Source organism: Apostichopus japonicus, chromosome 8 (assembly GCF_037975245.1).
Source record: "Apostichopus japonicus isolate 1M-3 chromosome 8, ASM3797524v1, whole genome shotgun sequence".
In the NCBI taxonomy this organism is placed as follows: domain Eukaryota; kingdom Metazoa; phylum Echinodermata; class Holothuroidea; order Aspidochirotida; family Stichopodidae; genus Apostichopus; species Apostichopus japonicus.
In genome coordinates this window covers 37,246,655-37,262,362 of record NC_092568.1, presented here as the reverse complement: position 1 = coordinate 37,262,362, position 15,708 = coordinate 37,246,655, and the positions used below count along the sequence as shown (strand labels likewise).

At 38.6% G+C, this 15,708-nt stretch overlaps 1 protein-coding gene across 1 annotated transcript; it reads left to right on the top strand.

The window, feature by feature from the left end:
• Positions 1 to 9,773: 9,773 nt before the first annotated feature.
• Positions 9,774 to 14,645, top strand: LOC139971852 (placenta-specific gene 8 protein-like). The gene is made up of 5 exons (XM_071978627.1): positions 9,774 to 9,934; positions 11,471 to 11,545; positions 12,036 to 12,093; positions 12,587 to 12,726; positions 13,473 to 14,645. The coding sequence occupies exons 2-5, from the start codon at positions 11,489 to 11,491 to the stop codon at positions 13,572 to 13,574; spliced, it is 357 nt and encodes a 118-aa protein (XP_071834728.1). The 5' UTR covers positions 9,774 to 9,934; positions 11,471 to 11,488; the 3' UTR covers positions 13,575 to 14,645.
• Positions 14,646 to 15,708: the final 1,063 nt, after the last annotated feature.

The window sequence follows — 15,708 nt, the reverse complement described above, 5'->3', positions numbered from 1 at the left end:
TTGTCTCACAAAAAAGTATAAAATATAACAAAGAATATGATAAACCTGTACTCTTAGGCTTGTAGGCACCCCCCCCCCCACCATCCATGAAAAAGAAAATGTTTCTTATATACACTCATGTTGGGGATGTGCAGGTCAAGGGCGGCGGAAGCACTTTTAATCTGGGGGGGGGGCACCGACATCAAAGGGCACTTTGCAGAAATTCGATTGGACTGATGCAGCCTTACATTTAGTACCCTTTATAACTCTTATTGTATTATCTTATTTGTGTATACACATCACTCCATCAACGCCCCCCCCCCCCAAGGAAAATATGCATACTAGCACTGCAATATCCAATGCGCAAATTGGGAAACAAGGAACAAGTTTTCTTTGAGACAAAATGAGGTGAAATCATGCTAGTTGCTAATGTAGGAATCTTCCGAATTAGAGTTTTTTTCTTGTTAATATCTTAACAATTTTTTTTCCATTCGAAATAGCTTTGAGTTTGACCCACAGAAATTCATTAAAAGTCAGGGGCTTAGACAGGATTTGCAAAGTTGTATATGCACGACTATCTGAGCGGAGCGCCACTATCGGTTGGCGCGGAGCGTACTAGAAAATTTTTGGTTTTACAAACCCCTCAGATGGCCGGAAACGGCCCTTCCCGAGTGTTCATTCTGGTTCCCTGGCCTCTTGCTAACTTGAGGCACCTCAATTTTTATGTAGAAAAAAGGCACATTTTTAACCTGAGGAAAAGTGGGGGGCACGTGCCCCCTGTGCCCCCCGGTTCCGCCGCCCTTGGTCCAGGTATACAATTAACTAGTTAGAAGAAAAAAATTGATCGTGCAAAAAGCGTGGTAGCCCAGATGAACTGCGCTTACGGTGGTGTTACACGGAAATATTCGGGCATCATGATGCTAAATAAAGAAAATCATGGAATTGTCGGGCAAAAATTTGAAAAAGATTCGGGCAAGCTACTGCATATTTAAATATATATATATATATATATATATATATATATATATATATATATATATATATATATATATATATATATATTTATATTGCCAGAGGACAAGAAATTCGGGCAGAAGTCCTGAAAAATTCGGGCAGCCTATAGGAGGAGAAAAAAAAAATATATATATATATATATTTTTTTTTTTTTCTCTCTTAGGCTGCCCGAATTTTTCAGGACTTTTGCCCGAATTTCTTGTCCTCTGGAAATTTGGGGGGGGGCAGTGTGCCCCCCTGCCCCCCCGCCTCGTACGCCTATGTATATCACACCATTGCATGGCCATCAACTAAAGTTTATGAACCAAAGTTTTGAGACTTCGACAAAAAGAAGGGTGGATGAAAGAACAATACATTTCAGAGATAAATAAGTGATAATAAATACTTTAAACAAAGTCTGTCTCAGAGGATCATATTATACCGTTATTGCATTGAAAATTTTCACTTCCACATATAACTAGTATTCTGTGAAAGATCACTTTTCAGAACATAAGTTACGTTCAAGAGCTGTTAACCTTTATTGCTGCTTATGAAGAGAGATAATTGAATGATGTTAAAAGACAAAATAAAAAGCAAACTCTAGAACTCTAGAAAACCTGTCAAGTCAAGTCAATGTAAATTAAAGTTGATTTGATTTGAAATTGGCTAACTGTACCAAAGATCAATAAAAGATCTCTCAGCAACTTCTTACATTCACATGGTAGCATTATATACCTTTAAACAGACATAATTATCCACTTCTAAATTGTAACTTAAGTGCTGAACCAACATTCTGTTAAATGGCATTACACTGTCAGTAAAATTTACTGTCAGCAAACATTAAGCCATGGTCACATCTGCGCGATTCAACACGCGATTCAACTCGCAATACAATTGAAGGTTGAATCGCGTAGTTAGACACGGGTATCAACTTGTTGCGCAATAAAAGTTGCGCCGTCGATTTGGGTTGATTTGCAATAGAGCAATGTCCTAATCAGCGCAACTTCTCAGAAGCAACTTTTCTGATTCGCGTGATTTTAGTTGCGAGTTGAATCGCGCAGATGTGACCCGGCCTTTAGGCTCATAAGATTGGTCAGGATATTGGATTTACTACGTAGTTAGTAATAGCATGGTCTCTATTGTATCCAGTTATGTTAGTGCTTCTGTTGTTTTCTTGACATATAAAACCAACTGATTTCATCAGAATATGGGCACTAGGTTGAGACTTTTTTTATTCCATGCTTTATGTTCCTATGTCTTACGGATACACTGGGTATCCATATCAGATATAGAATGAGGTTACGCTAACATTATTTTTCATTTGAAAACACGACAAGAATTTGATACACGTCTGAATATAAATATGAGTAAAAAATGAATAATGGAAATTTGAAGGCCAAATTTATACCTGGTATAGCCTATAGGACAACAAGGATGTATCAGTACATCCACTGTACTCACTTCTGGGTCAACGAGAGGCACGTTCGTGAATTTCAAGAGCGCTCTCTATATCAATAAATGTTCGCTATGCCAAAAACACTTCGCATCACAAATGAATGGAATCGGTGCCGTCACACTGTTCAGATCTTTTCCGTAAATGTTCGACATTTTCTACGTTTGGAAAGAAACTAAACTATACTGAAGGTATTGGCATACACTGTTATGTGACTTCAAAATAGCAAAACATGAAGAATGAAGAATACTCACAAAATCAACTCCAATAGCTGCTTTATAGGCAACTTAAATGTTTAATACTTTATCATATGTGACATCTTTTGGCGTTCCATACTGATGTACCGTATACCCATTTGTCAGAGGGACGTAGACTTGTTTAAGGAGGCGTGTTCAAGGAAGGGTGGCTGGTACTTATGAACAGATAATTTAAAGCCAAATCAAGAACTGCAAACTGAACTTATGGATCATTCAATATGTACCACAGGTGTACAAAATGTAACTCACGGGCAGCATGCGGCCGTCCGCAAAATTTTCTACAGTCCGCCAGACTTTTAACCCAATTAAGCAGCAATATAACATCGGCAATTTTGCTATGTTTTGGGGCGTTTTGGCATATTGTCTTGGACCTTAGGATATATTTCAACATAAACGATTGAAAATTTCACGAAAGTAAAGTTAAATCATGAAATGCTGTGGCCCCGCGGATTGTGAACAAAATTCACGGTTTGGTCCGCAAGAATCATATCGATCCCAAGCCTGTTCTATCTACATCAGTACGTAACCAGCTTTACAGTGAGGTAATCAGCTATACTCCCGGTTCTGGATATGCTAATTACGTTTCATTGTATTAACACTTGCCACACAGAGGTGTACTGCATGGGTATTTTCTACTTGGGGGAGGGGGGGGGCGGGGTCAAATCGATGCCAAAACGGTCTCAAACTTGGAGTAGAATTAAGGGTGGTCTTACACCCGTGGGAACGTTAGAGTAACGAAATTATAACGAAGAAAAATAGAAACAAATAATTGTTACCTGTTTCTCCCTTACGTCTACATTTCCTGGACTCGGATAGTATTATGCCAAAAAGTGCTACACCGGGGCTTGTGTACATTCTACTGAAATTGAACTTTCTCTCAATGATATATTTCTGAGCTTAGAAATCGCGTCAAGATGCTTAGAAGTAATATCTGAAAGCGCTGCAGCTGATGTCCTCAGAATACTCAACAGGGCTGAGAAACACATTCATGAGAAATTGAATTCTTCTTTATCTATTAATTTTTGTGCTTAAAACTTGCTTCCATAGAGTTTTAGAGTAAATCCCTTTTTTTGACATGTGCTCCCCCCCCCCCCCTTCCGCACCCGCCAAATACTGAAATTTCCGGGGACTTCGCCCCACCCCCTCACCCAGCCAATAACAGTGTTTGTAGCTTTAATTATCAAACAAATTGCCAATCACTGAAATCGATCTAGAAAAGGCTATAGTCAGTCTCCAAGTCTCGGAATCGTTCTACATACACCACCTTGGAAAATGGTGAATATAATCCCCACCCCTAGCCCTACCCCCACCTTGCCCCTACCCCTCCGCTGTTGACACCATGTAGTTTTCAGTGGACTCTCTAACTAACGCCAACTATAACGATGTCTAGGAAACTTTGCTGGGAAACGAACAAATATGCATGATACCATGGAGGTAAAACTGTTTTATCTCCATGATGATACGCACTTATATGCTGGACTAGCATTATAAGTAACGTCATGGAGATTGTACTCAACTATACACTGGAAGTGAGAATGCAGATTGTTCATGGACTGATTGGGAACTTATCATATGATTTCTTTTTTCTTTCCTTTTTCTTTCTTTTTTCTTTCCAGTTTTTAGTTACCCGACAAAAGGGTATTGTTTATCATTTCAGATAATTGATGAAAGATATATATTCGGAAAAAAATGTCTTTTTTATTGGAAGGTTTTGAATGAATGGAATTCTTTGGTTGCGGTGTTGAAATTGAAACGTGTTAACCGTGTTCGGGAAGGCTTTAGACAAATATATAGGCCTAAACATTGTAATAGGATTTGTGGTTTCTGTGCTAAGCTTTTTCCGCAGGGTCCTTAATAAGGACTTTTTGATCCACCCCCTTTTGGCCTTAACTAAATTGATCGTGAACTTCGAATATTCCTCGATATTGGTTATAGTTTTGACGGTCACAGAAAGGATTGAAAATTACGCGAAACTTACAGAATGAATTGATACGGGGTACTTTTGATTGCGATGGAGTGAAATGCGGCATAGAAATATCTTCTGGTTGAAACGGGGGGGGGGGGGGGTAACTCCTAAGAGTAAACAGAAGTACATCCCGGTGCCTTTTTAACACAGGACTTGCGTCCATCAGAAGACATTACTTTAGTTATACCTGCGCGCGAAAGGTTGCCTGCTTTCCACGGGTGACCTACAGCGAGGTTCATTGCCTCCATTTCTCACAGTTTTCTGAATTGCCTAAAGTAGCGGTCGGTGGCTGACAACATTATACTACCTCACTAGAGGAGGGGGTCAGTGGCTGACAACATTATCCTTCCTCACTAGAGGAGGGGGTCGGTGGCTGACAACATTATCCTTCCTCACTAGAGGAGGGGGTCGGTGGCTGACAACATTATCCTTCCTCACTAGAGGAGGGGGTCGGTGGCTGACAACATTATCCTTCCTCACTAGAGGAGGGGGTCGGTGGCTGACAACGTTATCTTTCCTCACTAGAGGAGGGGGTCGGTGGCTGACAACATTATCCTTCCTCACTAGAGGAGGGGGTTTGTGGACAACATTATCCTACCTCACTAGAGGAGGGGGTCAGTTCCTCAGACGCAGTAGAAAGATCAATGGAAAAACTTAAAACTTAACTGGCATCAAGTCAATTGGTGGGGGGGAAAGGGGGCAGGAAGGGCCACCCCAACCCCTCACACCTCTGATCGTCAGTCTAGTGGGGGAGGGGGAGGGGTAGGGGGAGAGGGAGAGGGAGGGGGAGGGAATGGTGCAGTCTTGGGATTTTTGCATTCAGTCGGGTAAGAACTGGATAATTACTACTTGCAGGGAGCTGCTACTCTCACGGGTATATACAGGTGGGTGTATAGATCTTAACTTAATCATTCGGGTGAATTTTGAATTTCTTATTATTTACGAACTATCCTTCCGTTTAGAACTATACTTCCGTTTAGAACTATACTTATAAACACCTAAATTATAATCTATAAATATATGCCTCAGAATACACAATTTGACGTCTATTTTTCTTTTCTCTTTTTCTGAGGGGAGGACTGGCGTAGTAGAGTTTGTGAAATCTATACTATATACATTTATAAGGATAAAACTGCTTTTTGATGGACACCAAAGACCATGGACAACAATATTTAATTATGCACTAGGAACCTTGGGGGGGGGGGGGGTAATTTGCACGCACCAGTAGAATCACTTTTGTCGAGTTGTACGGACTTCGGTGTGTGACACAGGGTCCGGGGTTCGATCCTACCGTCGCCCGATGAGTCCCCAAAGGCCAAAAGCGGTCGTGTAGTGGAATTTGCTTTTGGTGTGTTGATCTTTATTGATTTATTGCAATATATATATATATATATATGAAATAACAGTGAAATTGTAATGAACACCTTCCCCGTTGCTTTCCTGCGCGTATAGAGAAACTTTGCAATTAAATCCATGTGAGATTTTCAGGATTTCACTAAACCATAACTTGTACAATGTGTATGATTTTAATTCTGTTATCTTAAGTTGAACCAATAAAATAAGAGACATACATATTTCATGTGAAAGCAAACCGATGTGTGTAACTTCCGTCCTGTGGCCTTGTTTTAGTATGTGCCGTGGTTACTGTTGACCAATTTCTAGTAAGTGGGTCTCCATGCTCTTGTATAGTTCACCAATTCATTGCTAAACTCCGCCCTCGTTGCTATGGTCCATCGGCGTGCCATGACGACCGTCAAAATAGGGGCTCACAAATAAGGACCCTTCGTGGAAACTGATTGAACGTTACTACGGGTAACGATATCACCAGCTTTATAGAATGTAAGCCTACCATTAAATACGTATTGATCGACGTTAAGAAATCTCCTTCGAAAAGTTTGCAAGTTCAAAAGAGCGGCTCAATTGGTTCAGTTCCAATCAATGAACAATAGAAAATGTCAATGCTCAACCATGGTGAAATGTAAATTTAACTTGTACTTTTATAGATTGAAAAACTGGGACGAAGTTAGTAACAGTGACTTTAGAATGAAAGAGTTTCTCATATAGTCCTATGGCCTTTATAATGTTATTTAAATGCAGTGCATAACAATCCACAGATTTTCCTTAGCCTAGTGCAGAGATATATAAGAGCACCAAAACAAATTATGAATTTTCTTAACAGTCAAGATTCTAAACGTTTGTATTTCGAGAGTAATTCGGAGCGATATTTCTTAAGATCAATTGAGTTTAACGTTAAACTTTGCGTTGGATTCTAACTTGAGCATCATATCAACAAAAATTACCATTATATTTCAGGGTCGGAAACACGACTAAAAAGAAAAGAAAAAAGGTGTGGCCGTGAGATGTTAGAATACGACTCTAATGAAGGGAGGGGGAGGGGGGGTCTGGGGAATCCTTGCCCAGAAAAACCAATACAATTAAAGACGTGAACGGTTCGTTCTGAGGAAATATATGCTTGATCTATTATTGGGTACATAGGCGTAGGAGGCGGGGGGGGGGCTGGGGGGGCTGCAGCCCCCCAACCAAAATTTTTGGTGAAAATTCGGGCAATATGCTGAGAATTTTTCGGGCACCTACTGAAAGAAGAATAATTTGCAATGTGTTTTTTCAATGATTAAACTGATATTATGATTGTAACGACTTCCCCAATAATTATAACCAATATGGAAGGGTAATAACACGGAAAATATGACCAAAATTTTTCGCGCGCTTCGCGCGCGCGTTCAACATCTTAATGTGCATATAGGCATTTATCGGTTATTTGCATATGATTTCCGTAATAATCGATGAATGTCTATATGATATGCACATTACAATGTTGAGCGCGTGCGTAGCGCGCGAAAAAATTTGGTTATATTTTTCGGGCAAGTCGTTACAGCCCCCCAAATCAAATTAGGCTCCTACGCCTATGATTGGGTATACCTGCGAGCTTGTGCTATAATAACAGCCAGCTATATTAAAAACTAGTACTTATAGTTATTATAAAGTACAACCTATATAGATCCACTAATCAATTTTGTATTTTTGTTAATATTCACAACTATTTACAGAGGAGTATAGTGGGTACGTCAATTTTATTAAGAGATATGCTAAGTGATATGCGCATAAGTGTGCAGGGAATATTTGGAGATATTTCTTGTTCTCTTGTAACGATTATCAAGCACAACAGTACTATATGTCAGAGAGAGAAAGTACTATGTCAGAGAGAGAAAGCGCTATGTCAGAGAGAGAAAACACTATGTCAGAGAGAGAAAGTACTTTGTCAGAGAGAGAAAGTACTATGTCAGTGATAGAAAATAAAATGAAATTTCCTCGGAATGTGATTATTTTGTTCTTCTTTCTCACCTTATACATTTTTAACAAACAATGGGTATTGTTTCTATTTTAGGAGAGTGCGAGATATGGAAAAGGAGTAAATACACCTCCCAGCTCCTTTATGCCCCTGATATCAATAGGAAAATCCCATCACAATACAATTCATTAGCTAGAATATATTTGCTAATACTGAATTAAAAAAAATATATATATTCTGGGCACGAAAAACGCAAAAACGAACCGACTGATCCAACCCTCTCAACCCCATTCACTGTACCCGCACCCCCCCCCCCCTCCCCCACCCGGTCCCCACATCGAGACCGTGACTGTTTGATATCGTCAGGTGTGTATAACGATCCCCCTAGAAGGGGAATGCAACACATGACCTTAGCCAAAAGAGATGTCAATATGAGGAGGCGTTACTGGTGAGACAGTTGGAGTACTCCTAGTTAGGAGAAAGATCATGGAAAGGGGGTTGATGCAAGACCACATCCTAAATATTAAATCTCAAACATTGATCCGCGGTGACAAAGTATGTACTCTATATACCTCCAATAAGATGCACGAGCTAAATTTTTACCTGCCTCCACCCCCACCCCCCCCCCCATTTGAAGCATAATACTCCATTCATACATGGTCATGGCCCAGGATAGTACAGCTTCTCATAAATGTGTAGGGAATTGTTGTCAAATATAGATGAAATATATATTTCAATATAGGCCTATATGGAAAATTCCAACCATTTTTTCTCGATATATTTTATTTCGAAACAAAAAATCCTACTTTTGTCTTTTTATACATTTCCTCTTTCAAAATGTCGACTTTTCGTCGAAATTTCAACTGATTTGCTAAGGATGGTGATGGACGGTAAACCAGGATCGAGTTATGCAACAATATGCGAATCATACCAAACTCTACTTGTTACCCCACCCACATCCCAAACCCTTCACTATAGCATGGACTGGGCAGTAATTTTGTGCTCATGAATATTTTGTATACTTGTTTATAATATGCTGATAGATAGCCAGATACATGCCTTAGCAAGTTGTTGTATCAATCAGCCCTATCAATGAAGTTGCATTACCCCACAATGTAGCATACTAAAATAGAAAATATACTTTCCAGTCGGTATATAATATCACTCCGTATCATTTTCAAAAACTATGCCTGCTGAAGAAGAGCATTCGCCGTGAACATTAGTAATGTTTGTAGCATGTTTTGCTTCCTTTTATTCCCGTTAGCAATACAAGTTAACATTTACATGCACTATTTCCTTTCCGCCTAATGTTCGGCATCTAGTTACACTGTTATACTTTGCTTAAATTGTATGACTATGTACACAAACAATTAATGCAGCCAAGCCTATTCACTTTCTCCCCTTTCTCTCTCTCTCACTTTCTACACCAGGTTCCCTAATTGCTTGCTCAGAGGAACCATGGCGACCATGATACACCCCATACAAGCAAACAGTGATCACTAAACATGGTGGATTTGTCTTAGCGGATCTGGACAATGGGTTACCAAGAGAAACAATAGTTACAAAGTTATTCCGTATTGACCCACGGTAGCAAATCCCCATACGACTTTCTAAAGAAATACGCTTGCCGCCTCTGTTCGTGTTGCGTAATAGAGTTATTGGCTTCCCCCCTAGAAAATGGCATACCAATATCCCGGTTGTTATAGTGAACAAACATGAATGGCATACGTCACACATCGGCTATTGTACTCGGGTACGGTTGCTGAGGAACCGCTTGATAGCAACCAACCTCAGGTATCTATAGGAGGGATAGCTCCCAGCTCTCTAGCAGCATAACGCCGAACACGATCGAAAGAATCACCACGCATCTGAAAAACTCTCCGCTCATTTTATTGTAAAGTACCTGCAGAGCTTTGGCAAGAAGTCAACCTCCAGAAATAAATCAGCATCATCTCAATTATCATCTTAATAACAAGGTAAGAAAAAGTTTTTCATATTTGCTCTGTTCTTTTTAAAATACTTTCAATTTAATCGGGTATTAAATCTTAGAAATGTTAATAGCAATGTTGCATATGCCCCACATGGCTATCTACTATATGGCATGCTTTATTTTAAAACGAAATTGTTTTCATTTTAGGTCATCCGAATGTTTCCTCGCATTCAAATATCATTTAATATGAATCTTAAATGTTTTGCTTGCCTGCTTTGAGTTTGTTCTCCCCATTATCACAAAATTTTGCCTTTTAAGGTGTCAAAAATCAAAAACCCATGCAATATGTGGATCTCTCTATGAGAGAATATTGCATGACACTGAAGGAATAGTTGGTATTCAAAGAAGTGATATTTATACTAGCTCATTTCCCTTGAATTTCATTACTCTTTTCTATATCGATATATATGAACATGTAAACTCGTGAAGAATTATGGACTTCACTGATATGACATCTAGGCCCGCCAGTTCTCTAAACGAGTAAAGCGACACCGCCCAACTAAATTTATTCGATCGCTTCTGTAAGAAGTGATTAAATATATATATATTTTCGATATCCAGTGTAAGGATTTAACTAGAACTTGCACATGTAACTAAGGAACATAAAGAAATGAACAGTATACACACTTACGTTCAAGCATGACTATATATGGGACGCCATTCCTTACAGATTAATGTCTATATTCATGGTTTTATTATATACTTATAGATACATTACAAAATTACAGATATATGCCACCCTGATAAAGAATTTGTTTTTCATTGAAGAAAACTTTTCATTTGGGTTTAAGTATTTGAATGCATATCTGGAAAGGAAAGTTGTCATTGCGCATGCGTTAAGTCCTTAGTAACACCCATTGATGTCAAAACATGGTGGTCACTCTGAGCGATGAATGGCTTTTGTATCTTCAATTACTTCTTTATTTGTTGTCTAATCGATTGGTTTGCTAGTATTTTGTATTTTCTCTTTGCCGCCAAGTAACAAGATCTCTTCTTGTCAATGGGGTTCATTTGATCAAACGCTGCTCTTTGTTGTAAAATAAAACCTTTCCATGAATTTGTGATTTCTACAATTAATTTCGTTCTTATTCTGAACAAATAATTGGCTGATGCCGTGGGAAGTGTGTATCTACCCCTCCCCGTTTTATTAACATTATTATTATTTTTTATTAATTTTGATTAAATCAAAGGAATTTCATCTCGCTTAGTTTGATATTTATCACCTTACATATTACGGATTACAAATTACAGATATTTACTTATTGTTACTACATTCTTTTATTGAAATTTTCTTTTATAATTATTACTATTATTCAGACTTTCTTCATTATTTGCAATTGAAGTTTAATCTTCATTTGTACTTAAATATGGAAAAGCTTCATGTCTAGACGACGACAAAACACACATGTCCTCAATTAAAATCTTGTTTGTTGGTAATTTAATTCATACCAGCCGAGTAATATTTCTGTGCGTGTGTGTAAGCCTTTATGCAATGTTTAATCATTTCAAATCTGTTTTACAGACCAACTACCAACTTAAAATGACTACCACCATCATCACCACTCAACCATCAGCTGTTGTATCACCCTCACAGAAGGTAGGTTTTCCAATATTTGTTAAAGCTTTCATACTAAAAGCAACCATTGGGGTATCCATGAAGGACAATGAACCATGGTGGTAGGGGGGGGGGGGGGGGGATTTTGATTCCTTCACTCTTTTGCGTTTGCAACCGAAATCGTATAATTCTGAACTGTGTGGTTCGTTCTATGAACTTAACCGGGTTCCCCTTTGTCTTTTTCACACCTATCACCCCCCCCCCCCCCCTATGTTATTTGTTTAAACTGACCGCGTGTAACCGTTTTGAGCAATAATCCTTTTTAAGTCTTTTACTTGTCTTTGGATTCTGGAAGTTGTTTCTCATATATCAGCCGTTTTATGGCGTTGAGCTTTTACCTATAATTTCTAGTGTGCAGCGACATTTGTTATCGTGTTCGTGTATATGTTTATGAGGTTTTCATTTTAAGTTGAGAACATTTTTTAAACTACATTTAAATTAAAACAATGGTTTTAATTATTTCATGCTACAGGCCCCAGCTCGTGAATGGACCACTGGTCTTTGCAGTTGCTTCGACGATTTACCTTCATGTAAGTATACTACATTGTGAATTCTTTTCTTATTGTTTTATTGTTTTAAAATATTGGATGCTGTTTTCTTAAAATCTGCAATAAGCAGATAAGCGGTTTCAGTTCTACCATGGTATACTGAAAGTGTCAAAAGTCGATGATAATTAGTCGAAGATGCATTTTTGTCCATTCTTGTTCAAATGAAAAGAAAATGGGACAAAATAACTGTTAACGAACAAGTAAATATACATCAAAGTCAAACGATAATCACTATCATCTGTAGCAGGAGCTCATTCAGTCTTGTAAAAGTGTTAGCAGCGAAATCTACACCGAACAAAGTTTTATAACTTGGAAATCTCTCTAGGAAAGGATCCTGTTATAAGATCTGGAGTAAATTGCGGTCAGCTAAATGGTTACGTGGAATGACTCGGCCCTGGGTATGGGCTTGGATGAAGATCCTAGTTAACTTTATTCACAACTTTATAATTTTTAAATGTTCTTTCTTACACAATAGGTCTGCTCGCTTTCTTCTGTCCTAACTTCATGGAATGTTGGATCGCGCACACTGCCGATGAATGCGCACTTCTACCCATGTTCTACCCAGGCTCCACGGTCGCCATCCGTACCAAGGTCCGAACCGAGCATAATATTCGGGTAAGCATTTCACAATTGTTTGAAAATTTCAAATTAATATCCAATAATATCCAATCATCAATTCAGGCGGATATAGAAGTGTACAGAAATTGTTAACATTAAAATTAATAGGACGGTACAGTTTTCGGAGGTTAAATTTATTTGTGCCCCCCCCCTCCATTAGTCATATCATATATATCTATATTATTATATTATAAATATATATATAGGGTGTTCCGAAATTTCGTTTCGCTCTAGAGCCCATCTTCCCTTCAGCATCTCAGTCATACTACAATAGCCCCCTCAATTTCAAACCGTCCGTGATACTCGGTACGAATTGCCTACGGAACACACACTGTAACGAACCCAAAACGGACCCAAAACGCACACGTGGTGATTTGAATAGTTACACAAACCTCAACGCATAACAATATGGCACCTAAGGGAAACAACAGTGGCTTGGAAAAGGAGAGGGAACTTGCCAGGGAATAGCGGAACTTTCGAAACATTGATAAAAAATTCTTACGTAGGTGTTGTATAGGAGATTGATTGTTGTTGACGCCCTAAACAAATCTATGGTCGGTCTTCATAAAAATGTGTATGTGATAAAGTCAACTTTGGTCTTCTTCAAACATATTAAAAGCTCTGTGACGTATGTAGCCACGTGACACGGTGAACTTACCTGCAGGGTGCACTTATTGAGTTGTCCTTTAAAAAGTCAGTATAGATTACAATGTAGTTATTGTCTTTTCTTTTGTTCTTAACAGGGTACCATCTGTAACGATTGTCTGCTTTACGCTTGTTGTCCATGCTGCGTCATGGCCCAGACCAAGAGGGAAATGGATTACATCCGACAGGGACGTGCTTAAACGGAAATCCATTGACACCTCTGCCGAGGCACACCACCTAACGGCAAATAACACTTTTTTTACACATCAAATCAATGTGAAATAGTATTTATACTTCCTACACATTCCCACTTCAGGAATACGGCAAGTGTTATACCGCAAAGTAAGCATAATGTACATATGAAATTTAAGAAGTTTTGCTCTGAGATCTGTCACCGACGAGATCCATCTGTTCCTTTCACTAAACTAAATTCATTATATAGTCCCCAAATCATGAGCTAGACTGATTAATTAGTCACCCATGTTCTGACTCTGTGTTTGTAACAAGCCAATCACGTCAAGAGGTATTTATACTGTGTATAGGCCTACTACTATTCGCAGCCATTGGCGAAGTAGTAAGAAAAAAATACGGTTATCCTATAGCTATTGATAATCTTCCAATATGCCTCGAATATATCGAAGGTATTGATTCATTGAAAGGCTGAACAACAAATGAGGCTGATCAGTGTATATTAAGTGGAGGGTAGGGGAGGAGGAGGGAGGGGATGGGAAGGTTGTACAGGGAAAGGTTTTTTTTATTTTTTATTTTGCACTTATTTGACAATGGAAACATTGAAAAGCAAACGTTCGTATAGTTGTAGTGTTATTTTTGTAATCTATATACATAAATGTATCGTATTCTTCCATATGTTAGAACTATATCTACAACAGTTTCGCGATGTTGAAATATTGCAGTAGGTTTAGTACTACGAGTTTCTACAGCAAAGGAATCACGTGGACGATTTGGTCAATGGGACGGTCAACTTAGGCGTCATTACAAAAGTTTGGAATAATTGAAAAAATTCAAAATTGTTACGCTTAGATGGTGGTTTTCATTTTCATTAGCCTTAAAAGCTATGATTGGTTTAAAAAGCCAGCAATAAAATGATCATATCTCTCTAGCGTATAAAACTATAATACTCACTTTCATGCACCATGTAAATACCTTCTCTATTGATACGAAGTTATTTTTTCTTGATTAAGTCAAATACATTTTGGAAAAACTTGTATATTTCAGAATCATCGTCAATTAAATAACTATTGGCAATTTAATTTACTTCTCTCTTTAATTATTACGCCTTTCTTTGCTGTTTTCGATCCCCCCCCCCCCCCTCACGCCTATACTGAGGCTTGAAGCGCATAGTTTTGAGAATCTAACCACTATCACCCTATCGGCGACGGTCCGCAAACTTTGACCTGTAACGCCCCCCCCCCCGCAACACTGGGCGCAAGCATTTGTTTTCGGGGGTCACAGGATTTTTCAAGACACTTGCAAATGTATCTATTTCACTCGGGGTTTTATTGGACCTCCTATAGTGTAATTAGCTTTTAAAATGCAATGCCGGAAGAAGTGACTAAAAAAAAATCGTCCACGAAAACATTTCCTCCTGGATACCGTTGTAAGGGTAGATCCAGGAGGGGGAAGGACTTGGATTTAGGTTGACCCCAGTGCATCCCCCAGCCTTTTAGACGCAAATGACGGTGCATATAATTCGGTTTTTAACGCGAGATGGCGCTATAATAAAATCTTCATGGATGTTTTTGTGAGGTTGAGAAGGGGTGTCTATACACTTTCTCTTGCATCCGTGCTCGATATTTTACCAAGTGCACGAATATGAAGCAAAATCTTGCAACAGCTACGATATGGGACTATAACAGCTCTTCATTTGACTATATGCACCTTCCTCATCCTTTGCCTTCCCCCCCCCCCCACAAATTTCAGGGGACAAATTTCGGACAAAACTTTTTGAAAACTTCTTGGAGCCTCGGAGCAAGAAAATGAAATTCAAATTCAATTAAAAATATATATCTTAAAAAGCTTTCAATGCACGGTCGAATTTTATTCGATTCTTGCCCTAACTATTCCCGATTGATTCTTGAACAAATCGTTCCAAATTTACCCTCAGTGCCAAAGTGTCCTCATCCAGTTACTGCAAAATTTCTCTTTTTTACTTTAACTTGTTTTAGTGAGTTTTTTCATTTCACGGAAATCATTAAAACGATTCATTTTAATGGAAGCATTAAAAAGTTTTTTAACATTTAGCGTTCTAATAAAGGTTTCCTTCAATATTTGATTCACTACCAATTTCGGCGAATCTATCATATTGTGTGCTTT

Excerpts from the sequence above, each read along its gene's own strand:
- LOC139971852 (XM_071978627.1), top strand. The coding sequence starts at position 11,489 with ATGACTACCACCATCATCACCACTCAACCATCAGCTGTTGTATCACCC. Across the intron at positions 11,546-12,035 it reads TTGTATCACCCTCACAGAAG|GCCCCAGCTCGTGAATGGAC; the intron begins GTAGGTTTTCCA and ends TTCATGCTACAG. Across the intron at positions 12,727-13,472 it reads GAACCGAGCATAATATTCGG|GGTACCATCTGTAACGATTG; the intron begins GTAAGCATTTCA and ends TGTTCTTAACAG.